A 26,846-nucleotide genomic window follows, 5' to 3' on the forward strand; every position below is an offset into this window, starting at 1 on the left:
ATCATTTTAAAGAAAATAAATTGTAATGCAAATCTATCTTAAATTAAATTTTTATAAATTTCTAATCTTGTTAATTAATTTTTTTATGAAAATAAATATTTATTAAATTCTAATTTATTTTGTTTAATGATTACCGTAATATTTTCAAATATATTTCTGATAAATATATTTAAATTAATTTTAATAAATATAAATTATAATTATAAATATTTAATTATCTATCAAATTATTTTAAGNAATTTATCTCATCATACTATTAATTCATATCTCTCATTTTTTAATCACTCTAATTACTAATCATTTACTTATCCCATCACACGTACCAAACTGAGCCTATGATTTCTAAATATGATAAAGGAGACGGAAGAGCTTGAGTTTTGTAAGTTGTCGGAGTAGAAAAATTCAAATCTCACATAATTTCCTACTTTTTAACATTTTTTACTTTTGGAATTGGAGTAGCTCAATCAATTCCATTACTTATTCTCGTAGTAATAGTTCATTCGTTATGAAAATCTTCGTGTTCCAAGCCTGATCTCGTTCTTTGCACTATTTTTTGTAGCTTGTGTCCAATCATCTAACAATGTTTGGGCTTCCAAAGAATCTGAATTTGGTTTAGATCGTCTCGCATACAAAATGTTACCATCTGCACTAAATATTTATCTCACAACGACGGTTGGCATGGGACAAGTTAGGATCTCATTTGCTATGATAGATAAAATTAGGAAACTTTGTGTTTTTATGACCATCACCATAAAATATCGAAATCTTGTTCATCATTTGTTCCACTGAAATCAAAAGCATTCATAAAATAATTTTCAAGTTCTAGTCTGGATCTTGACGATCATTTTGGGCCTTTAATATTTTCTTTTAATATAATTCGTGATTTTGTCATTTTATAACTATTAGAAATACTGATTTTAGAGTTTTGTAATCCAAAATCATTTCTTATATTCTCTATAAATTTCATATAGACAATTTCTGCATTGACTTACTATCAAATAACGATGTGGTGAATAAGAATTTTTAGTTATAGTTGATACATAATAGTACATCGCTAACACTTCAATCGAAACATCTATTTTGCATCTAGAATCTAACATGAAAGTGACTAAGAAAAATTCAGCAATATAATAAAGAATATAGTAAAAATATTTATCTTATTTAACTCTCATTTTTTCCTTTGAAAAATCCTAAATATTCATCAATAATATATTCATTAAAAACTAGTGTTATATTGCAATGATTTACTAAAACTAGAAATGATGGATAATAAACTGCATAGTTGTTCATATGCATTATTAAATTCCTCTAAAATTTCACAAATTATCTTGCGTATGTTCCACTAAAGCGAGAGTAGATAAAAGCTAGAATTTCCACTATGTTGTGCAAAAAATGAGCAAAAAAATTTTATGTGTTCAAATGAATATTTAGTAATTTATATGTCGAGTTCCAACGAGTTGGTATATCGCATGACAACTTTCTAGGTCGCGTACTATTAGCCTTACAAAATTTGCTACGTTGTTTCATTACAATTGGATGAACCTACAAATAAGACAAAGATGAAATCCAAAACATGACAAATGCATTGAATTGAATGTGGAAAAATAAACCACTAATTGCAGTTCACACACTTTTTAAAGTTTTTCGATACTCAAAGTATTATAACTAGCAGTAACAAATAATACATAATAAATCTTTAAAGTTAAATCATATTTTTCCAAAATTTAAAATATCAATTGGGAAATGTTTTTGGCAGTCGAGATTTTATCAACCGCTCGATATGCAATTAATATGTGTTGAATTGACAATGAACTATCAATCCAATAACAAGTAACTATCATATAAAAATGACTTTGTCGATTGTCATTTCAAATATTAGAACATATAAAAACCTTGTTTTAAAATTAGTAAATTATATAATTATTTATATTTTTTTTTTTCGCGAACTTATCTCTTAAATGTTCGAGTTAGTGTAGTTCGTGGAACACGATTTGCAACAGGTTGTAGTGACTCGTGACATAAAACTTATAATTAAATTTGGATGCAATACTAAAGAAAGATATTTGAAGGAAACGAATATAGTCATTGATTCTCTTAACTGTGTATCCGAGTATTTGTTTTTTTAGATCTATCATTACCAAATTCCACTAAATTATTCGTCTCGATATGTCACTTCAAAGACCCATAACCACCATCGTTTTAAAATTTATACGATACAATGCAACTTTTGCATTGTGCATGCGCTTCTCTAGATGAAAGTGTCACATTTTAGAAATGCTTAGTTAAAAGTGATTATATAAGTAGAAGAATAGATCCAACATTTGATCTTTGCACACTCTCTTGGGCAATAAATGTAGCAAATAAATCACAGTCAATAAACTCGATATCGTCCATATTGATATCTGGAGTTGTCACATTATTCTTACCTTTGCATTTGCGTGAAGTACTTGAACATTTTTATTAAATAATGTGTAAAGAAAAAATCTAATTGGAAACAAAAAAACCATGAATATATATGATATTTAGAAAGATTAAAACATAATTGAAATAAAATGATGATTTAGAGTTATTGATAGATATATAAAATTTTATATTTGGATAATGAATATTGGAGAAATATTTGATAAAAAATTAAAGAAGTGTATATGTTATTTATAGAATTTGAAAATAACGTTAATATAATTTATTCGATCAAATTAGGATTTGAATTGCATTTCATATGAGCATCTGCCCAGCTCCCAATCTTTTACAATAATTCTGAATTCAATAAATTATGAATTCAAACAATTCAATTATATATATATTTTTAATTTTGAAAAGATGTATATATAATATTTAGTATAACTTATTACCAAAAAAACATGCAAACTTATTGGTTAAGATACTGAAGAAATATTGACACTGTCCATATTGGTAATAAATCAAATATTAAATATACACTATACTTATTTACACATCGATAATAAAGTAGAATGAATTTCAAATGACATAATTATTAGATAAATTTGAAACCCATTATAATTGAAATGAAATATCATACCAACTGAATTTTACAATCATAATTATCTAAATAATAAAAATACATTTGAAAACAGTTCATAATCAGCATGTTAGAATTGAGCCTCGATAAAACCATAAATTTTAGATTTAATATGACTTCTATTCTCCTTTTAAGTTGACAATCGAAGGATTTTGTAATTGTATGGCTTCAAAAAGAAAAAAAGATTTTTTGTCTACCGTAACTGACTTTCTTCCTTTTTCCTCATATCAAAAACTCATGTCTGTATGATCGACTATTAAGATCGATCATCATAATGATATGTATCATCAATAAAGATTTGTTGAATGTACAATTGATCGTGAAAAAAATTGTTCTCGAGGATATTTGAACTCATCTAACTAGTCACGTGGCTATTCCACACTCTTACATAACACAACACACATGTTTTATAATCTAATGAAAATTAGCATATATAACCACAAAACAAAAGAATATCACATGTCACTCGGGAGGGAGCGAGATACGTAAATGAGAAGATCATGTGGTATGGCAAAATGTTGTAATAATGTAGAAGGAAAATAGAATGTACAAGAGAGTAAAAAAATGGGAGAGAGAAAAACCGAAATCGGAAATCTCAGCCAAAGCCTTATAATGCAAATTGCAACCATTGACAGGCAAAGAAATAGCCACACAAGCACGAGCCACTGTTTCCCTGGCCGTTTTCCTATCTCGTGAAGTTACTGTAGCCAAAATCAAACATTTGAAGCCACTGACTCCATAGGTCGCAGGTATGTACTGTCAATTTTTTTTTTACTCCGCGTATGTAATCAAAGCCTTTCTGAACTGGGTTTCACCAATTGCTGGATTTTCTTTACCGGGTTGAACGATATTGATGAGCGGCGTGTGGATTGTGGAGGTCTGATATCAAGTTTGAATATTTTTACTTTTTATAGTGTGTTGGAAGATTTCATTGGCTTGTGTTCAAGTGGTGATTGGTACAGAAAGAGTTGCCCGTGAATGGTTAATGGTGCATAAATTTTGATAATGGCTTCTTTAGCTTCCCTGGCGAATTTGGGAAGCGTGAAGATGAAATCTTTTGGTAATTTTGATGGCTCTGTTTGTTTAGTTAGGAGGGTATCCTTTCACAGGAACCTTAGTAGTTGTAGAAGGTTTTGGATTGGTAAGAGATGGAGGTATGCTGGTGTTTGTAGATTTTCTTTATCTACTAATTACGTTGCAGAACAAGGTACTTCGGTATCTCTTGATTCCACGTACGGAGATGGTAAAGACAATGGCAATGCGACTTTTATGAGGGCGGCCCCTAGGCCGGTTTTGAAATCAGGATCGAGAATTGAACCCCTCCAGGGTATGTCTTGGGATGAGCCCAGACTTCGAGAAGGTTTAGGCAATAAGAATGTGAATGACGATGAGAGAAGTAAGATGATCGAGTCTCTAGGGGAGGTGTTGGAGAAGGCAGAAAAGCTAGAGACTGGCAAGAAGGTGTATGTGCCAATGAATAATCAGTCTAAGAATGAAATATCTAAGCAAAACAACGGCAAGCTGGTTAATGGGATGGAAAATTCAGATATGAAGTATAAGACTGTGAAGAGCGTTTGGAGGAAGGGTAATCCAGTCACTAATGTGCCAAAAGTTGTGAAGTGGAGGAAGGGTAATCCAGTCACTAATGTGCCAAAAGTTGTGAAGGGACCTCCGAAACAGGAAGCTAAAATAGGTGGAGGAGAGATGACTGGATCTCAGTCTGTTTCTCCACCTAGGGTCCCCCAGCCTCCTCAGAAAATTCAGCCAAGGTTACAGGCAAAACCCTCTGTAGCTCCTCCTCCTTTTCTCAAGAAACCCGTTGTCTTGAAGGATGTTAATGCAGCTGCCAAGTCTCCTGTTTCTGATGAATCTGATACAGGTACGAAGATGAAAGAGCGCAAACCAATTTTAATCGACAAATTTGCGTCTAAGAAACCTGTGGTTGATCCTGTGATTGCTCAAGCTGTTTTAGCCCCTCCAAAGACATGGAAGAGCCCTGTACCTGGAAAATTTAAGGCCAAATTTCGAAAAAAAAGTAGCACGTCAGAAGGGCCTCGAAGACGCAGGGTTGATGATGACAATAAAATTCTTGATGAGGATGCATCAGAACTCAATGTTTCGATTCCTGGGGCTGCCACTTTGAGAAAAGGAAGAAAATGAAGTAAAGCGAGCCGAAAAGCTGCTAGACTCCGAGCAGCCCATGATGCTGCTCCTGTTAAAGTAGAAATGATGGAAGTTGGTGAAGATGGCATGTTGATTGAAGAGTTGGCCTGCAACTTGGTCATCAGTGAAGGTGAAATTCTTGGGTATTTCTACTCCAAAGGAATTAAACCTGATGGTGTTCAGAAGCTGAGCAAAGACATGGTGAAGATGATATGCAGAGAATATCAGGTGGAAGTCATTGATGCTATCCCTGTGAGGGTAGAAGAAATGGCAAAAAAGAAAGAGATTTTTGATGAAAATGACATAGACAAATTAAAAGACAGGCCTCCTGTTTTGACCATAATGGGTCATGTTGATCATGGAAAGGTTAGGAACAGCATCACTTTGTTTCTTTGATATTCGAATTGATATCTCGATACATGCAAGCTCCATCTAACAGGTTTGTTCTTGTGCAGACTACACTTTTGGATTACATACGGAAGAGCAAGGTATGCACGCGATGTGAAGTCTTTGTAATGGCTATATGGCATATCACTGTCAAGTCTGAGGATTTGATGCATGCTTATGAACTTGCTCTACTTTTATGAGATAACAGTTGCTAGGAAAATCAAATCAATGAAAGCTCTTGTACATTGTAGGTGGCAGCATCTGAAGCTGGTGGGATTACTCAAGGAATTGGGGCTTATAAGGTTCAAGTACCTATAGATGGCAAGCCACAAACATGTGTTTTTCTTGATACTCCTGGACACGAGGTAATCTTGTCTCCGTCTTATGCTGGTACCATTGCAGTTTTCCTTTCTCTTTCTCTCAATATATGATGCATGCACAAAAAAGAGTGCCACTGGATCACTTTAATGAGGCTTAATGCTTAATCATGGAAGCTTGTATTTTATTCATCAAATATGTTTATATAGGCATTCGGAGCAATGAGAGCTCGTGGAGCCAGAGTGACAGACATTGCCATCATCGTAGTGGCCGCTGATGATGGACTCCGACCTCAAACAAGTGAGGCTGTTGCCCATGCCAAAGCGGCTGGGGTGCCAATTGTAGTAGCCATAAATAAGGTAAATTAGTACTAAAGCTCATTGACAATTTTAAGTTCCCTCGGTAGTTGGCACTTTCTTCTTTCCACAACTTTTGATTTTATTTCCCCTCATTCTAGATAGATAAGGATGGAGCTAATCCTGATCGAGTTCTACAAGAACTTTCTTCCATTGGTTTGATGCCTGAAGAGTGGGGTGGCGACGTTCCAATGGTCAAGGTAACAAAATAGAGTCTTGGGGTTCTGTGCGAGCCTAGTTTTATTTGCATAGGTGCTAATACTCAATCTTTCATCACAGATAAGTGCTCTTAAGGGAGAGAATATAGATGATTTACTGGAAACTGTCATGCTTGTTGCTGAGGTACTTGAGAGACTATTATTTTGCTTATGATTGTATTAGCTCTTCGTTTCTCAGCACCAGTAGCTATTCTATTTGTTTATATTCTTTACCCCTTTTGTGTCACCCATTTGACATATGCTTCTGTAATGAGGACCCGTTACTATATGCTTATAATCACGGTTGATGGAAAACACACTCGTGTTTCAAATCCTTGTGTTCAAACTCACCTTCACTTTAGTGCATGGTTCTTGGAGAGTATGGATGATTAAACATGTAAAATACCTGTAGTATATTTTGAATGATTTGTTTATATTTGTATATCAATAGCTCTGAATTTTTGCTATAATTTTCCTGTTAAGTTGCAAGACCTGAAGGCTAATCCAGATAGGAGTGCTAAAGGAACAGTGATTGAAGCAGGTCTTGATAAATCCAAGGGACCTGTGGCTACCTTTATTGTGCAAAATGGGACACTCAGAAGAGGAAATACGGTAGTTTGTGGTGAAGCATTTGGAAAGGTTTGTACATGCAACCTTAGTGTCTTGTATTGGTTTGCCACTGTTGTCCGATAGATTTCCTTGTTCAAAAATATCAGGTGCGGGCAATATTTGATGATCAGGGGAAAAAGGTTGATGAAGCTGGTCCTTCTATTCCAGTACAGGTATGCTGTTAGTCGTGTTTATTTTCGATGTCCTATCTTTGTCTATTTGTTAAATAGGATCATTGTGTATGATCATTTACTGTAATCACAACATGAGTGTTTAGTAAGTTAATCATGTGCTTGAATGGTTGTTGCAACTTGAGATACACTGTGCTATAAATGATAATTTTTCGTGGTTTTCTTTGGTACATAGAAAAGATTGATATTTTAGAAGTTTTGCAGACACGTCATTCCGGATGTTGGAAACGCTTGTTGTTAAACTAACTTGATTTTCATTCCTCTGAATGTTAAAACATTATATTGCGAACGGATCTTTCTTAACAGACCGCTGTTGTTACATGGAGGTGCCTTCATTTTTCTGATGGGGTGGTTGGACAGGATTTCTGTTGTAATTTAACTCAGTCTTTTGCTAACTTTTATTCATTCTTCAATTCAATCTACCCGACCCCCTCCCCTTATCCTGCTTCCATTGCTTCAATCCCATGACTGTTGCTTATGTAGCTATCTTTTTTATTTGAAGCTTGGATATTTTTGAAGCATTTTTTTAAAAATGGTTCCCTTCTCCCTAAATAAGCCAAAATGTTTGATTTTATTTTGGGAGTTTTGGGAAAAGAGTCATGGGAAATTTTTTGGGAAATAAAATATGTTCGCTTTTATTGTGCGAAAATAAAGTTATTATTATAGGTGTTAAATCATGTCGAGAATTGTTGAGTAAAATTATAGTAAAATGTGAAAATAGTATATTTTGTATGGTACGAGGTTTTTGGGAAAGGATGGAATTGTTTAGTTAGGACTGATAATTGTGTTGGGAAGTAAAAAAATGAGTGAAAATTTGATTGTGAAAAGGAGAACGTGAAATTTTGTTTTAGTGAATGAGAAATTGGTTTGCGGAAATAAAAATAAAGTGATCACATTCCCTTACAATCTCCCAACACTCTATTTTCTTTCAATTGTAGATCCCCCAGCATAATCATTACTTATGAATTAAACTTCGTTCCCCAAAAATACTCTATTATTATCACATTAGTTTTAGCTACTTACTCTATATTTTAAAATGTTAAAATATTTATATACCATTAAAATAACCAAATATATATGATGTCATCAATAAGCTAATAAATTATTTCACGAGATGACATTTGTATTTCCTAAAATGCTTAAAAACACTGTGAAGCATTAACTTTGGTTTTTTTCCACTGAATTATTTGGTATTAACACTTCGACAGGTTCTTGGATTGAGCAATGTTCCTTTAGCTGGTGATGAGTTTGAGGTTGTTGCGTCTCTTGATATTGCTCGAGAAAAGGCAGAGTTGCGAGCAGAGTATTTGCGAAATGAACGTATAACAGAAAAAGCTGGAGATGGGAAGGTGACACTTTCTTCTTTAGCATCTGCTGTTTCAGCTGGGAAGAATGCTGGATTAGATCTGCACCAACTCAATATAATATTGAAGGTTGATGTTCAGGTAGGGTTATCAATATGCTTTGGAAGCATAATTTAGATAATGCAGTTCTTTTTATACCTGCTGATACCTAGAATCAAATTATTTTAGACTGGCCAGACTGATTCTCCTATTATTGGTAATATTAAATCACCGATGGACTAAATATTCTGTAATTAGCTCGAAAAGAATTTGGGCTACACCATCTTATGTGTTTACTATTGCCTTGAAAGCGCTCTCACCCGAGAGATTTTTTTTAGGTATGATAACATTCTCTCATGTTTCACTGATTGATACAAATTTTCAATGTGACGAAATCAAGCGCGGATGCTTCCACGAATTTCTCAATAGATTGACAAATATAAGAGCTAAGATATGTTTGTTCAGAGGCAATAAGATAGACATAATATATGTGCTTTCGAGTCTGAAATGATATGAATTGTACTAAATTATCTTATGCTATTTTTTTTATTTGTCTTCAAGATTGAGAAATGACCACATGACCTATGAGTAAACTTGTGATACAGATCATGTGTAAAAGATAAAAAAAAATTAATTAATATTGACCAGGGATCCATCGAGGCCGTAAAGCAAGCTTTGCAAGTGCTTCCTCAAGAAAACATCACTCTGAAGTTCCTGCTGCAAGCTACTGGGGATGTGAGCACCAGTGATGTTGACTTGGCAGTGGCAAGCAACGCTATTATTTTTGGCTTCAACGTCAAAACACCTGGTTCAGTGAAGAATTACACAGATAACAGAAGTGTTGAAATCCGGCTTTATAAAGTTATATATGAACTTATTGATGACGTGCGGAATGCAATGGAGGGTCTTCTGGATCTCGTTGAGGTAAGCCTATGTTTAGACTCGTTTTATATTTTCTTTTAGATTATTGGAGAGTTTAGCATTAAAACCTCCGGGTAAAAAAATGTCGTGTCTGGTTATTTAGTGGATCCATGGACTTGTTTGGTGGTTGATCTGATTTCAGGTGCATTTAGCACTTAATTTGAGAGTGACGAACACGGATTTTGAGCTTCTGTTTTTATTTAATCAATTTGTGGCATGTTTCCTGGATCAGCTATGCCCATGCAAAACTGGAATTCGTTTAAAGTAAAAATATTGAAAAGTGACTTATTTATGAACTTGCCTGATCTTTTAGATATTGCATTAGGAAGATCCTCAGTTCATGCTAAAATGTCATTATGTAACTAGATTTTGATGGTTCAAATCATGAATATCTCGCTGGGGGCTCCAGTTGCACGTCTCTCACGAAAATTGTCAATAAATCCCTATATGTCCCCGTCATCAGTGTGTTGAGCAGCAGTAACACGTTTTTCTTTAATTTCTGTAGGAGCAAGTACCGATGGGTTCAGCAGAGATAAGGGCAGTATTTAGTAGTGGCAGTGGCCGTGTTGCTGGATGCATGGTGACAGAGGGAAAACTAGTGAAACATTGTGGAATTCGTGTACTAAGAAAAGGCAAAGAAGTTCATGTCGGTGTCCTAGGTTCCTTGAGACGGGTCAAGGAGATAGTAAAAGAGGTTAGTTGTAATCGGCTCTTGTACCAATTTTTTCATATATCAATGCTAATGTGACACGACTTTGCTGATCCCTTTATGTCCTGACAGGTAAATGCTGGACTCGAATGCGGTATTGGAAGTGATGTCTTCGATGATTGGGAGGAGAAGGATATCGTGGAGGCATTTACCACCGTGCAAAAGAAAAGAACACTCGAAGAGGCGTCTGCCACGATGTCAGCTGCACTAGAAGGAGATACAACTGTGAAGGCGAAATGGTTGCGGATATTTTTGGACGCCGCATTCTGGTAAAAAATGTCGTGATGCTGAGTATCAAAACTTTGGAGATTCGGCCCTTGGTGTAGGCTATTTCTTTGTAAATAGTTGAATATATATTAGAAATCGAGCTCCATTTTGTTAATAGCATTTGTGTTGAGTTTGCACAACTCAACCGTACTCACAAATGAAGAGTTTTCACCATTGATATATGTTGAGGTATACAAATTGTAATAATTTTCACAAAAATTATTCTAATCTGAATTTTTTGAATTGCATAAATTGGATATTTTTCTTTATCCTTCAAAAAGGTATAAGTTATATTTTTATCATACATGCAAGTTTCATATTCTCACGCAACGTATGTGTCACGGCGTTCCATCTGTGGATTCCATACCCGTCTCCAACAATTCTTGATTGGCGAGTAGCTCGAAGATGACTACAGTAACATTATCGTTTGATCCATAGGAGAGTAGCTCGAAGATGGTTATATTAACATTATGAACTAGAAAATTTATTCCACTTTTTATATCAGCATCTAATTTTATGCATTAACTTTATGCCTCATGGTTTCAAATTTCCATTAGCAACCAGCTAAGCGTTGTGTTTCACGATCTATGTATTTGATTGATTAATTCCTCGGATACTAATTAATATAAATTGAATTATTAAAAAAATTAGTTTGGTTAGAGATTCTAAAGCTAGAACTTGACATCATGTTTCTGCCTTTACCATAACAAGAAATCAGACAGCAACTCATGTTATAACTTTTTTTTTCGCTGATATATATACACACACATATATAATATTGCTAGTAATCAAAAAACTTCACTTGTCGATTCTATTCTATTTTGTGGGTCAGCGGACACCCAACTCTGTTTTCCAACACCGTCCCTTTCTTAATTATCATATTATCACATTATTGATTAACTAATTGAACATCTTTCCTAGCGGATTGTTAATTTAAACATACACACACTCTTTTTCATGTCTATCTATTACTCACACATAATTAATTATAGTCGTGGTCGTTCAGGTTAATTCGATGTTACCCTTGGGAAAACTCATTCGGATTAATTCGATATTTTTCTTATGACAATTCGTTTGTAAAAAACATATGAAACTTTAAAAAATTTCGGGAAAAAATTAAGTAAATTAATGGAAGTTCATAGAAAAATTATTCTATAATGTATGTAACAAGTAATGGAACAATGAGGTTTTATTGCATGTGACAATGTGGAGAAGTAGAGGGACAACTTGCAAGATTTAAGTAACTTACAATTAATAGCCAGAATAATTAATTTGGGATTTTTATATTGTGATTTGATTTTATTGATGAAGCTAAATTAAGAGTGATACAATGCACCTACAGACAAAAGTAGAAATGATTATGTTTCTCAATCAAATCATTGTGCATTTTTCTTGGTTTGTGTAGCTAATTTAAGTCAATGGTATATTATATTATTCTAAAATTTGGAATCATTGTTTGTTTTTTTTTAAATGTGGGGATTAAGGTTTCAAGATCTGATCTCAATTACCATTTTTTTGACACAAAAATTTTTGTTAGACGGTCTCATGGATCAATTTCGTGGGTCAAATCTCTTATTTGGGTCATCCATGAAAATTATTACTTTTTATGCTAAGAGTATTATATTTTATTATGAATATCAGTATGATTGACATGTTTCACATATAAAGATTCGTGAGACCGTCTCATAAAAGACCTATTCTTTTTCTAATGTTCAGAGCTGAACATTTTAATAACATGACGAAACTTTATATTGTCAAAACACATATTTGTTCTTAAAAGAATTGTTCAACTTTTATCTCGTAATAATAAATACTAAAGACTAGACAATTACATTGTATATATTTGTGTAGGGAAAAATATTACACAAATTAGAGTCGAGACGAAATCAAATCGAAGTATAATTTATGATTTTTTTTTGTAAAATATAAATAAAATTGCAAAAAAAAAAATTCGAATTGTGTGGGACGTTCTCAATTCTCATGTGAGCTCATTTGAACAAACGACATAACATGTATCTTTCTGCAAGTGAGTTCAAACATTGTGCTATGTTAGGAGATTAATGTTGTATACATCATAAGTTCACATGTGTCGTTTCATCGATTAAGGGCCTACGAATTTAATTTAAATGTTTTCCCGTGGATATATCTGGGAATGAAACATTGGCAATTAGTGGGAAATAATAATAATAATAAAATAAGCTGGACCCGAATCGATGGATATTCTTTTTGTGCAAACGAAATAGTTCAGACTATTAACTGTGCCAGCTATCTACGATCGATTTGCATGCACTGTTACGTGGATAAAATTATGAAAATGGACCAAATATTTGATTGATTTACACAACTTTATTTGGATATTTAAGATTTTACTATAATATGTTGGAAAGCTTAATGAAGATTATTAAGCAAGAAATACAACAGAAGACATAATACAATATAGATGATATACAAGAGACAAAAGAATATATACATTCATATTGCTCTTATTTTCTTCATTTTTCATATAAAGAGACTTTGTTATATTTCTAGTTGTTGAACTTGTGATCTGTAGTTATAATATCACAAGTTAAAAGTCGTTGAATCTTGAGAGATGATTATCATATCTTGTGAGCACCATGTGCAGGACAAATTTGTCTTAAGGACAAAAATTTCTTCTCTTATCTCAACTTCGAAGTTAATAATATATTTTTTTAGTCCTGTTATCATCAAGTTGCAGGCCTTGTGAAGGTATTTTGGAGAAACTCGATCATATTAACATAATCTGGAATTCGCCTTATTTTACATATTAATTTTATCCTTTTTTCTCGACCTAATATTTTCGTAGAGATGAGAAGGAAACCTCGAAAAACTAATATTTTGGTTAGGAATGTTTAGAAATCGAATCAACCTATAAAACTAAACCAAATCATATGGTTTGGATTGGTTTTAAAATAATTCAAATCGAAAAAGTTGGTTTGGTTTAAGTTTTGGAAAAAAAATAAACTTAAGTACCAAACTGATTACATTACTATAAAAAAATTCATAAAATGTGTTAATTTACTATAATTTTCCTTGGATATAGAAATTTTCTGTTTTATTTTTAGTTTATATTATAGTATTAATGAGCTTTGTAAATAATATAATTACTTCGATAATATATTTATTGAAGATTTAGCTCAAATAAACACAACTACAACATTAAAAGTTAAAGTTCTTTTTAAGTAACAAAATTTTGTAACATGCATAATATTTTAATTTATGATATTTTACTTATAACATCATATTTCACGTTAAAAAAATGTTTATCATCAAATATCAATTGCTATATATTTTTTTTCAAAATTACTATATTTCATGCATTAATTAAATATGAAATTCAAAAGTTAAAATTAATAGTCAAAAGATTCCAAACCATACAAAACCAAATCAAGCTGAAATTTAGGGAAATTTAAGGAAATGAGACTCGATCGTGATTTATTTTAAAAAAAAGATCCACAAATCAATTTACATAAATGTCCTTTTATTTAAGTGTAAATACACCATTAACTTAAATTTTTAACTTTAAATCCATCTATCTCATTCAGTCGACTTCAAATTGAGTTTTTCTTCCGTCGATCTCCTTTCATTTCCTTTCCGACGACGATTCTCACTGCAAATCGTCTTTTTCTTCCCATCAATTCTCGATACAGATCCTACCAATCTAAGCAAACTCAATCGAACAAATGGCTAACAAAAATCTGATAATATTAACGTTTATTTCGATTTATTGCTTCTGTTTCTTCGACTCGATTGAAGAAAAAAGAGTGACCTACAAGTCGTAGATCTACCCAACATTTTATTTGAGTCGACCAAGATTTGATCTAGGTCGACCAAGATCAAGCTTGGTCGACCAAGAGCTTTGTTCGACCAAAAATGTTTGGTCGACCAACCAAATGGTCGACCAAGCTTTGGTCTACCCATTTTGGGTAGACCAAAAGCTTGGTCTACCATGGTCTACCCCATGGTCTACCCTTAGGGTAGACCATGGTAGACCAAGCTTTTGGTCTACCCAAAAGCTTGGTCGACCAAGCCTTTGGGCTTGGAGGCTTGAGTTTGGTCGACCAAAAATAAATGAAGAGCTTGGTCGACCAAAAATAAATGGGTAGACTATGGTAGACCAAGCTTTTGGTCTACCCAAACTTGGTCGACCAAGCCTTTGGGCTTGGTAGACCAAAAATGTTTGGTCGACCAAAAATGTTTGGTTGACAAATATGACCGATAGTTACTTAATTTTGAAGGATAATTACACAATTTTGATCAATATTGCATGTTTTTAACATATGAATCACATAATTTCACAAGTATGTTTTATAATGTTACATGATTATGTTACATGTTATGACATATGAGTCACAATTTCACAATTATGTTACATGTGTTTTGACATATGAACCACAATTTCACAATTATGTTATATGTTTTAACATATGAATCACGATTTCACAACTATGTTACATGTTTTAACATATTAATCATAATTTCACAATTATGTTATATGTTTTAACATACGAATCATAATTTCACAAATTTCACAATTATGTTACTATGCTACATGTTTTAATATATGAATCACAATTTCACAACCAATTATGTTACATGTTGTTTTAACATATGAATCACAATTTCACAAGTATATTATATAATATTACATGTTTTAACATATTGAATCACAATTTCACAAGTATGTTATATAATATTACATGTTTTAACATATGAATCACATATTTAGCTGGGTCGACACAAAGTAGACCTTGTTGTTTTTGGGTCGACCTTGTTGCTTTGCTTTTGGGTCGACCCAAAGGTATATCCTACAAAATTCAACAAAAATTAAGAGAATAAGATAATTAGAATAGACAAAAATTAATAATAATAATAAAAAACCTGACATAATTATGGATTCTTCTTGGTCAACCAAAATTAGTTGACCAAGAAGAATTTTTTCTTGGTTTTGTCGACCAAGATGAAATAATAATAAAAAAACAAATAAACCAGACATAATTATGAATTCTTCTTGGTTTGTTCGACCAAGAATTCATCTTGGTCGACCAACAAAATTTTGGTCGACCAAGAAAATTAATATTGGTCGACCCATAATACTTGGTCGATCAACTTAATTTTGGTCGACCAATTCTTCTGGGTGGACTCTTATTTTTTCTCAAAGTAGATTTTTGGTCGACTAAATTGATTTTTGGTCGGCAGATCCCAATTTGGGGAAAAAAGGGTAGGTGACTCGTAAATTTTAATTGGGGAAAGATGTGTGTCGACCGAGAAGAAAAAAGAGGAGAATTAATTAAGTTAAAGAGTTTAATTGCAGTTAATGTAATAAGCAAAAGTCAACACCTTGTTTCTTAAAAAAAAGGTCAGAGTCCTTGTTTTTTAAATACTTTCTCTCTCACTTCTATTTTTTTAATTGGCCCCTGAAATTTATGATATGGTTCGATTTGGGGTCAGTTAAAAAAGTAGGAGTGAGATAGAAAATATTTAAAAAATAAATACTCTGACTTTTTTTTTAAGAAACAAGGAGTTAGACTTTTGATTATTATACTAACAGCAATTAAACTTAATTAATTCTCCTTTTTTTTCTTCTCGATCGACACACATCTTCTCTCAATTAAAATTTACGAGTCTTTTTCCCCAAATCGATATATTGAATAGACCCAACAATCAATGATCGACCAAAGCTTGGTCAAAGACCAAAACTTTGGTCGACCAATTGTTGGTCGACCATTGTTTTGGTCAAAGACCAAAGCTTTGGTCGACCAATTGTTGGTCGACCAACAATTGTTGGTCGACCAAGCAATTTGGTCTTTGACCAGACCAACATGTTGGTCGACCAACATGTTAGTCTTTGACCAAATCAATGATCGACCATTGGTCGACCAAACAATGGTTGATCATTGTTTGGTATTTGGTCGATCATTATTGGGACTTAGATAAATCCAAAAGTGGATAGATGGTCGATCTAAGTTTGGTCGATTCACGCTTGTGTCGGCTAAAACGTGGTCAAAATTTGCTTTTTCAATCAGTCGATCGATCAACGAAAATAATCAATAAATCGAAATAAATGTTAATATTATCAGATTATTAGTCATTACGTCGATTTGTGTTGAGAATTATAATCGGAAAGGAAATGAAAATGGGGTCGACGGAGAGGATTTAGGTTGAGTCGACTGATGAGAATAAATTACGTGTTTAAAATAAATGTATATATATAATCAAATTTAATGATGTATTTACACTTAAAACACAAGGACATTTAAGTAAATTGAGTCATGGATCTTTTTTTTAAATACTTCAGAATGCACTCCCTTTTACCCAAATTTCCCTTCGATTTGGTTATAAATAATTCATATATAGTTTTGATTTGAAATTTTGTAAAACCGAATAAATATGGTTTGACTCAAATTTTTTAACCAACTCACTAGTTCTAGTTATTATCTATGAATGGTTCTTAAAAATATGTATCGAGAAATGAACTTGAGCCCATTATCACGTCTCAATGACAGTCATAATGATTGGTTCTATTTTTAAAGTTATTATTATGGGCATGGATTATCTCGCATTAACTCCATTGGTATGGACATTACTGCTCAATTATTTGGAGTAAGTCTCTTCATATATGATCTCACGAATTTTTATCTGTGAGATTGGTCAACTCTACCGATATTCATAATAAAAAATAATACTCTTAGCATAAAAAGTAATATTTTTTCATGTATGACCCAAATAAAAGATTCGTCTCACAAAATACGATTCGTGAGACCATCTCACAAAAGTTTTTGTCAATTATTTGATGGGAAATACTTAATAAATACATACACAAAAATATATATATATATATATATATATATATGTGTGTGTATATGAATTTATCAAAAAAGAAAAACAGAAATGAACAACAATTGACCGTTGACCACGTGGTAAAGCAGTTGCTGCGCACATGGGTCCCAGTCAAAGTCAAGTTGACTGTTGTATACCATGTTGTAATATTTTCTTTTCCAAAATATAAACTTTTTTATATAACAAATGGATACTATTAAACTATATTAGAAGACAAAATAAGACACTAACATGTGCTAATTAACAAGAACAAAACATTAACAAATTGGGAGGAAAAAAAAACAATATTATTATAAAACTATTTTAAAACAAAATGATATATCATTATTTTGATTTAAGAGATTTGACACAATTAAGTCTCGAATCTAAGATTTCGACGTCGGACGTTATCGCACATTGTTTTGAATTTTGAAGCTTGGTTTGATTGCAGGATTAATCTTTCCTCCATTGAGAAGGATTTAAAATCCAACTCTTCCAAAATCAGCCATCGGACACATCATGGATGAACCCCAGATTCCCACATTTTGGTCAGGTACGTTGTATGTATGTCTTCCGAGCAAGAAGCTGACCATTTTTATTATATTAAATAAATAATATTATTTTATCACTTATTTGATTTAATTGTTAATAAATCGAATCAAATACTTTATAAGCCTCATATCTTAGTTTTAATTTTCAAACTATTTACGAGCACGAGATTTTAAATAATCCTACAAAAAGAGAAAGTATTCTGTGGATTTTTATCAAGAAAATGTCATCTCCTGATATTTTTACATGGAATTGCATGAAAACGATGATTAATATTTTATCAAAATTTCGATANAAATTGAAACATAGATTGCTTTTCCGTTCCATTTATTTCTTGCACACAGAACTAATTCTCTATTGAGAAAACAACATTTTTTTATCAAATAATTTGGTGTTCTGTGTTATCAAATTTCAGTTTTAATTGTCCTCTATTTTCATATTTTTTGAAATTTAAGTGTTTTTTCATCCATAGTGCTAATGTGGTAGTATACATGTTAAGACTACATCAGCGCCACATCGAGAAAAAACTAAAATTACAAAAATATAAATAAAAAAATAGTGGTTTAAAACTGAAATATGATAACATAAAAGTGGATCAAAACCACGAAGATATAAATATATATGATTAAAAAAATCAATTTTAATTCTTTAATTATAAATGTTTTTGAATAAACATGCATTATTGATTGATTTTCACTTGACATCGCTGCTTTAGTTGAACTGTTGAAGAATATATTATTACATCCAACTATCTCATTCGTTCCACAAATCATTTAGATTAGAGGTTCGTGACACATGCGATATATATGATGAATGAAGTTATAACTTTTTAGAATTATAAAATATATTTACTTACATACCAAATTTTATTTAATAGTATAAATTAATATACAATTTAACAGTTAGTTTCAAATAGTAACCGGATTTTAATTTACTACTTTAACTTCCTCGGATAACGCGAAATGTAAGTAAACTATATAAAAAATTGAACAATTTTTAAATTCTTTGAATTTAATAGCAATTCTATCACCCTATTTATATAAATTAATAATTAAATTCTCAACCAAACACGTTGCCGAAATTAATTTAATGTTCCCCCACAGCATCCCGAGGCCTCATATATATATATATATATATATATATATAAACACCCACGGCATTTACAATTCACGTAAACTCAAATCAAAATATGGAGCAAGACGACTCCCTTTACTATTCCAATTTAGCAGACTCCGAGCTTGATCTGAGCTTCATCTCCGTCACCACCGCCACCACCGTTAGTGCCCGGAGTAGCTTAGCTCGCAGCAGCCTAACCCTCAGCTTCAACGAGTCGCGTCTATCTACCACCTCCAATTATACTACTTCTTCCTCCACCGCCGTCCCAAACACCAACCACCGTCCACATCGCCGCCATGACAATCCCAACTGGGCAGCTATCAAGGCTGCCACCACGTTGTCACACGACGGTGCTATCCATCTCCGCCACCTCAAACTCCTCCGCCTCGTTGGGTCAGGGAACCTTGGCCGCGTCTTTCTCTGCCGCCTACGTGATTACGATCATGCAAACTTCGCTCTTAAAGTCGTCGACCGGGATTCCTTGACTTCTAAGAAACTGTCTCAGGTGCAGAAGGAAACGAAAATTCTCTCCTCTCTTGACCACCCTTTTCTTCCTACGTTGTACGCTCACTTAGAAGTGTCTCATTACACTTGTCTTTTGATGGACTTCTGCTCCCATGGAGATCTACATAGCTTGCTCCGAAAGCAACCCACGAATCGTTTACCTGTTCAGGCTGTCAGGTTCTTCGCTGCCGAAGTTCTCCTGGCTCTAGAATATCTACACTCGCGTGGCATTGTGTACCGGGATCTCAAACCGGAAAATATATTGATCCGTGAAGATGGTCATATCATGTTATCGGATTTTGATCTGTGTTTCCAGTCAGATGTTTCACCGAGATTGGAGAGTATGACACAAATCAAGGAGGGGTCCTGTTCTTGTTTCTTCCAACGGCAGCGTGTGGAACGGGTGACCGAATTTGTGGCGGAGCCAACGGCAGCGTTTTCAAGATCGTGCGTTGGCACTCACGAATACTTATCGCCGGAGTTAGCTAGCGGCAGCGGCCATGGAAACGGAGTTGACTGGTGGGCTTTCGGCGTCTTGATATACGAACTACTCTACGGCACGACGCCGTTCAAAGGTGGGAGCAAGGATTCCACCCTGCGGAATATATCATCCACCAGAGGGGTGAGGTTGCAGGCGGCGGAAGGGGAGAGGGAGGAGCCGGGAATGTTGGAGGCTAGAGATTTGATCGAGAAATTGCTAGTAAAGGACCCTCGGAAGAGATTGGGATGTGGCAGGGGTGCAACGGACATCAAACGGCACCCATTCTTCAACGGCATTAAGTGGCCGCTGATCCGAAGTTACCGGCCGCCTGAGGTGCGTGGCCTGGCCGTGAAACGGAGCAAGAGCAGGGCCCACGTGGGTGTAGTCTCGTCCCCTAGATGGCGGCGCTGCTTCTGGAAGAAGCTGGCTTGTTTGATGAGAATAAAAGCGTCTAAATACAGATTAAATTCTAATTACAATTATTATTCTCATGTAGACTATCACAAAATCAAGAAATGTAGTCAAATGTTTTAATTTTTACTCAAACACAGTATGTTAATTTTGGACTCGTCTGATGACGTCATATTTGTTGTAACTAATACGGTCATTTTTCTAAAAAAAAAAAAAAAAGAAATATTTACTAGCTTATTTAATTGATTATTATTATTATTATTTCAAATTCTACTTATTCTACTTATATAAAAAAATTCGAGATAAATCAACTTAATTACTAAAAAATATTATAGTTTAAAATTTGAGACATATAATACCAGCATGATACGATCGAATTGTGATGATTAAAATGTTAAAATTTTATCGAGAGAAATACTTGACACATAAAATAAATATTTTTAATGAAAAACAATGCATAATCCCACATAAAAAGTATATATCTATGTGACCTAAGTGGATCAACTCTTAAGATGTTGTCCCAAGTTATGATCAAACTAGTTAGATTAAATATATGATATTTTTAATTGGGAAACGGGAAATTATTAAATTATCTCTGATATTTTATTAATTAACATTATAATTAATATGGAATAAGAATTAAGTTGCATACCAGGGAAAACTTTCATCTCATCCACCACTTCATACGCACCACCCGACCACTCAGATATTAGAATTTTTAATCATTTGAAGCTAATTTTTATTAAAATCAAATGATACCACAAGTTGCAACATTATATATTCGTTAGATCATATATTTAAAACATTGTTCTGCCAAGAATCCAACTGCCAATAGTGAGGTGAGGCCAAATTATACATAGTTAAATTCTAGAAAAAGATTTTAATTTTTTAAAGAGTGTAAGTTGCATTTCTTTAAAAATATTTGAACGTGCACCATCGTTCATTACTAATTTTTTTGGGTAATTTTTANCAATAGGATTTTGATCAATTGTGTTTTAGGGTGATTGAAGTTTCCAAACGTTTCTTTTTATTATAACGATCATGAACTGTCTGGAATCTTTTCTTTCGCTTTCTCATGCATTATTACTCATAGAATATATCCGTCCAAGTGGTACCACCCACTCTCATTAATCTAAGTACTTATCATGAAAGTCTTATGTTTGAGTGCTGAGTGAGACGAAATAAACCCATTTTTCATGGATGAAGATATTACGTGAGTAAGAGGAACTTGTTTACGATAGAATGTCCCAGAGAGAGAGCCGAAGATCCGGATAGACAATAGACGTTACAATAAAAATATCATATTATTTATATTATATTTATTTTTTAAATCTCATATATATTATTTAATCAGGTCACCGATCTCATAAAATCATAACTTGTAACATGCATGGGATTCCCCTTTTTTTCACAAGGGAAATTAAGTATCAAGTTGATTAAAAATTTAAAACTATAATAACTTGAGAACATACAAGATCGACAATTATTTTTACGCAGCATTCGTGAAAGTGAACTAAACACAGGCAGTTCACATTACAGGATGTATATATTTCGTAATAAGGCTATACGTGGGAGGTGGCAGCACTTCCAGAACTCGGGGGCGGCGGGCCTTTGGCAGCAGTAGCATCGCAGTAACCACGCAAGATATCACTTTCCTCCGTACTGATCCCGAGCGAGCCCAGCATGGAAGGCCAACACTGGCGCTGAATGATTCTTATAGCATTGCAGCAGCTTGGTCCAAGATGCGTCTCTCCGTTGAGAAAGAACAACACAACTTCGCCGCTGCAAGAATGCAGCTCTAGCAACGAATCCCAGCAAGGGGACGACCCGTCTTCGACTAACATTAGGCGGGTCGAAAGGGAAGTTTTCGGGCTAAGATTACGAGCAGAGGCGGTTGTAGATGATGCGGAGAAACATAAAACGAGAATTACAAGGAGGAGATTTGAATTGGAAGCCATGACTAATGATACTCTTGGGAAGTTTTTGAATTGTAGTATTACTGGATTGGTGTAACAAGGAGATTTATAGGAGATGAAGCTAAACGGACATGACAAGAAGTTATGTGGGGAGAGGAAGTGGTTCTGTAACTGATATATGAATTACAACTGTGAAACGAAGAGACTAATAAAACGATGATAAAGAAAAGAGCAGTGACACTCGGTAATGGAAAAGAAACACAAACACTGGCCTACACAAATTAGTTTCATTATCGGACTCCACTACGTATGTTTGTTTTCAGGTTTTTTTCATTATAGAACAGATCCATCAAAAATTTGTTCGACAGATTTTCAAAATGAAAAAATTATTTTATTTTGTTTCTTGGGACACTTTTTCCATTAGTGTGTCAAATGTTAAATAAATCACAACAATCGAAAGAATACATACTACATTTAAGAAGTTTTCAATATTAAGTGTGTAGAATCTTTTATCGTGTGGAAACAACGGCGATCAATCTCAATTTTACAGGGTTACTTTCGCCGTATCAATTCCTGATCCGACTACTATCTTGGAAACTATAGGACAGTCAAGATAGACCACAAAGATCACTATACTGAACCGGAATTTAACCAGTAAGCTGCAGCTTCTGTGCAAAAGTAAATCTCGCGTCATCCCTTCATACCTTTTGGCCAGGAGGCACCAGCATGGGAGAAATTAAGGTTTGCTAACAAACCTCATGTAATATGGTTGAGACGCAGCAGGCATTCTTGTTCATTCGTTTGAGGACGAGGATGAAACGAGTGGAACTGATTGATTGGGTTCCCCTGGGTTGACACGAGAAGCTTCCTTCTTCAACTTGTGGTTGTTGTATGCAGCTACCCCTGCAATAGCTGCAAACGTCCAGGTTTCTCTCATCATTAAATCAAAATGCAAGACCGTTTTTAAAAGTTCATGTAAATTATTCGGCAAATTAACAAGTGGAGTTAACAAAATCAATTGAAGAACCAGCATCATGGTATAATAATTGAAAATAGAAAAATTATCAAGTTTTCAGACTCCATTGCAAAAGTTAGAAGCGGGGAAACATAAATGCAAAAATATACTTACCAACGGCATAACCAAATAGATTTATCAGTGTCAATTTCGTGTCCGCAAACAGAAGGGCTGACACAAGAACTACTACCCAGTCCTTCACAACCCCAGCCACACGAATTGTCAAAGCACTCGTATGAGAGATGACAAGGAAAACTGAGAGATTGAGGGCAAAAGTACAAAGAGAATTAAGAATCAGAACAAGCAGTTTGAAGCTCCATGTTCCTTGTTCGTCCATCCTCGGCTTCTCCAGGAAGATCCATGGAATTAAGAGACAAAGAGCACTGCATTATGAACCAAACATTAATTTTAATGGACAACAATAATATCGAGACAAATCTCAGAGTTCTAAAAAATGAAGTACATGCCTGCAGGGGCTAACATAGTACATCATAGATATAGGATTCAGTTTCAGCCCCTTCCGTTTCACAAAAATTTCCATAAATATTAGCCTCAAAGCTTCCCCAACAACTCCTCCCATTTGGTAAACAACACCAATCCAGTTGATATCTATTTCGCCATAAGAAGCTACCAGAACACCAAAACTGATCACCAACATTATAAGAAGCATTTTGCCACTCATAATCTCAAGTCCAGCAAATACGCCAAGAATGAAAACGGCTACTGGCACTGTAGATGTAGCAGAAATCAAGACAGTGTTAATAGGACCAGATCATTATCAATTTTAGCAACTGAAGTTGCATCGACTACAAAACAGTTCCACCAATGAAACAATTGGTAAAAACTTACTGATTGCTTTCAGCATTTGAGCAAACGCAACAGATATGTAGAGGTAGGCGGTATTCCCTAGCCAAAGAGTCATTGCAAACATAGCACCGATAGGGATAACTGAAGATATATATCTGGAGAATCAAAAACTCGAGTTGTAAGCAATATACTATATTAAACACAAAGCTATAATCAAAATTCAAGTGAGATCAAGAAAAATGCAATTAACAAAGGTAAAACATAAAAAAAGTTTGAGGACCTGGACAACTACAAATCCCAATTAACAGAAACCTCTTCCATTTCTTTTTTGTTTTCTGCAGCTAACAAACCACTCGTTTATGATACTTTCACAATAAATATACACTTCACCAGTTCTCCAATTCCTCTTTTCATTGCCGTATAGGTTGGTGCAAGGCGATTCTTCGTAATGTGATCAAATATGGGTAATCCATTTAGTAAATGCTTGAATTAATTATTAAAACATGTTTTAAAGCAGTCATAAGCATATTGTCACGTAAAGCTCACAAATGATTCGGTAGTCCAAGACAAAAGAATGCAGGTCATATATCTAAGAAGGGTTGACTCACATATCCAAAGTCATTCCTTCCTCAACTTTAATAATCTGCAAAAAAGGGGAAATCTATATCAAAAACACAATAATCGGCAAATCCTGATCATGAGTACTATTTGTGCATAATTTACCTTGAGAACTTTGGTAAGAACGAAACATAAAACAGAGGAGAAGATCATGTGAAGCATCGTCAATCCAAGAGGATATGGGAAGTTTATTTCCTTTGATGACAACACCCACTGCATTCAAGAATATTTTGACAAAGTAAATTTGGCAGCCAAACAATTATGTTGCTTTCGAAATGTACTTCCCAAGGCTCATAATAAGTACATAGATGACATTTACACTTGCCTAACCAATAAGTGGACATGCTATGCAATTGATAAGAGCGTGTAGCTTAGCAATGCTTCACTCTAGTCTGTAATTCATGCATGTAGTGTTAAAACTTTCACCAGGATAACTCCAAAGCATAGGCGCAAGAATTGATTTCTCAATCATCAAACTAGCACATAAAAAGAAAATAAAAACTCCACGAACTTATATTTAGTGGAAATAAACATAAACTATAAGGAGTCTATAACTATCGTACTGGAAAAACCATTGAAGTTCAGAATTTATACCTCATAATAAATAAGGACATTAAAATAATCAAGATTATCAATGTAAAAAGTTTGTATCGGTTAAAATCAAAGAATGCAGATAATATAGTGTTTACATGGGATAATAGAAAATACATCTAGGATATTTTTCCTTACAAAGTAGCATGACAAAGAAAAAGAAAGTCCCTATCAACAGTAGCATGTATCATCATTCTCATCACAGAGATGTATCTTACTGTGCACCTAAAGCAACAAGTTTCCTCCTTTTAAGGTACCAACATATAGAACTCTCTAATAGAAAAATCTAACTAGGCATCAAAACTAAAACTATGCGGCTGTTCTCAAAAATTGAATTAAATATTTAGCAGTGATCTCCCTTTTGTTAACAAAAATATACAAGAACTAAAGCTCCATCAATTTTTGTATCCGGGAGGCCAAAAAAAGACGTAGCAGTTTTCTTTTATATTATTTACACTAATTAAATGTTAGTTGAATTATGTGAATATGAGGTATCACTCTAACATGTAATTATGGTATCACTCTAATTCTCCAATATGATTTACCTAAACATGTTTTGAGATAAAAAAAAGTCCACCGAAATTATCAGAAACTCCACCAAGGATAGCTATTGGCTTTCGGTTGTTCAGTTGTGCTCACCCGTGAAAATAAGACTGATCTAATACAGTATACTACTCCTGCCTTAAATCACACTCAGACATAAAAGTTGCGACACCTGAATAACCACACTAAAAACGAATTTCATATCAAAAGACATGCTTCCCATTCCTCCTCTAATCCAAAGCAAATCCAATTAACACGTCCATGAAATCCGAGCCAAATTGCAGCAGAAACTGTCGACCCTTTGCTCTCCCTAACACAGTTTTCACATATATAATCCTTCCCATCACATTCAAATCATCAACCACAAATCCCATCACTCGTTTGACAATGTGCTAATTAGAAGTACGCGATCATCGATTCTACTATTGCACATAAACGCACACCGTAGGAAGTGCAAAAAGGAAAAAAACGGTAGAGATGAGATGACCTTGTTGAAGAAGATCTGCCCACTGGAGAGAGCAATGTATATGAGAATGTAAGTATATGTAGCGAACTCTTCTCTCACCAATTTTCTACTCCAATCCGCCATTTCAGCACCGGGAACTCGACCAACAACCAGGAAGAACACAGACCAAGAAAAATTCAGCAAGAAGTGGCGAAGCGTGATGAAAAAATCGTAGTTTCGGGGGAGGGGAGAATGGCGGGTATAATTTTGACATGCCCTTACGTGCATCGAGCAAACCCCAATTTAACACATTATTCTCCCAATCTTGGCTTAAACAAATCATGATCCCCAAATTTGGGCATCTCTTTCATCCCAATTTCAAGATAATCAATTTAATTCAGTCCCATTTTCAAAAAATAGGTTAATTTGATTAATTTAAGAGTAGGTCTTTGATGAGACATTGTTACGAATCTTTATTGTGATATGGATCAATCCTACCGATATTCACAATA

At 33.9% G+C, this 26,846-nt stretch overlaps 4 protein-coding genes and 1 long non-coding RNA gene across 7 annotated transcripts; 2 read left to right on the top strand and 3 right to left on the bottom strand.

The window, feature by feature from the left end:
- The first annotated feature begins 3,597 nt into the window (after positions 1 to 3,597).
- On the top strand, positions 3,598 to 10,770 carry LOC140964312 (translation initiation factor IF-2, chloroplastic-like). Its single transcript, XM_073423982.1, is given in 13 exon segments — positions 3,598 to 3,789; positions 3,955 to 5,569; positions 5,659 to 5,691; positions 5,842 to 5,955; positions 6,118 to 6,267; positions 6,366 to 6,464; positions 6,544 to 6,606; positions 6,945 to 7,100; positions 7,178 to 7,243; positions 8,470 to 8,706; positions 9,253 to 9,528; positions 10,031 to 10,219; positions 10,307 to 10,770. Coding segments are annotated over 12 exon segments (3,108 nt in total). The 5' UTR covers positions 3,598 to 3,789; positions 3,955 to 4,045; the 3' UTR covers positions 10,508 to 10,770.
- Positions 8,618 to 9,243, bottom strand: LOC140964314 (uncharacterized). Its single transcript, XR_012172867.1, has 2 exons — positions 8,996 to 9,243; positions 8,618 to 8,900 (listed from the first exon to the last, which is right to left on the bottom strand). It is a non-coding gene; the product is annotated as an uncharacterized lncRNA (long non-coding RNA).
- An 8,306-nt stretch (positions 10,771 to 19,076) lies between the features above and the next one.
- LOC140964603 (serine/threonine-protein kinase WAG1-like) lies at positions 19,077 to 20,522 on the top strand. The gene has a single exon (XM_073424468.1). The coding sequence runs from the start codon at positions 19,077 to 19,079 to the stop codon at positions 20,520 to 20,522; it is 1,446 nt and encodes a 481-aa protein (XP_073280569.1).
- Positions 20,523 to 21,961: 1,439 nt separating this feature from the next.
- On the bottom strand, positions 21,962 to 22,357 carry LOC140964604 (egg cell-secreted protein 1.1-like). Its single transcript, XM_073424469.1, has one exon. The coding sequence runs from the start codon at positions 22,355 to 22,357 to the stop codon at positions 21,962 to 21,964; it is 396 nt and encodes a 131-aa protein (XP_073280570.1).
- Positions 22,358 to 22,768: 411 nt separating this feature from the next.
- Positions 22,769 to 26,660, bottom strand: LOC140964155 (probable sugar phosphate/phosphate translocator At3g14410). 3 transcript variants are annotated; one of them, XM_073423701.1, is made up of 8 exons: positions 26,454 to 26,657; positions 26,377 to 26,395; positions 24,861 to 24,968; positions 24,746 to 24,780; positions 24,180 to 24,292; positions 23,798 to 24,059; positions 23,445 to 23,713; positions 22,769 to 23,227 (listed from the first exon to the last, which is right to left on the bottom strand). In XM_073423701.1, the coding sequence occupies exons 3-8, from the start codon at positions 24,915 to 24,917 to the stop codon at positions 23,109 to 23,111; spliced, it is 855 nt and encodes a 284-aa protein (XP_073279802.1). In that variant the 5' UTR covers positions 24,918 to 24,968; positions 26,377 to 26,395; positions 26,454 to 26,657; the 3' UTR covers positions 22,769 to 23,108. The 3 variants fall into 3 exon arrangements, with proteins under 3 accessions (XP_073279802.1, XP_073279800.1, XP_073279799.1); XM_073423699.1 differs by adding an exon at positions 25,081 to 25,147 and having other exon boundaries at positions 26,377 to 26,657; XM_073423698.1 differs by having other exon boundaries at positions 26,377 to 26,660.
- Between the last annotated feature and the right edge of the window lie 186 nt (positions 26,661 to 26,846).

Source organism: Primulina huaijiensis, chromosome 18 (genome assembly GCF_012295235.1).
Source record: "Primulina huaijiensis isolate GDHJ02 chromosome 18, ASM1229523v2, whole genome shotgun sequence".
In the NCBI taxonomy this organism is placed as follows: Eukaryota; Viridiplantae; Streptophyta; class Magnoliopsida; order Lamiales; family Gesneriaceae; genus Primulina; species Primulina huaijiensis.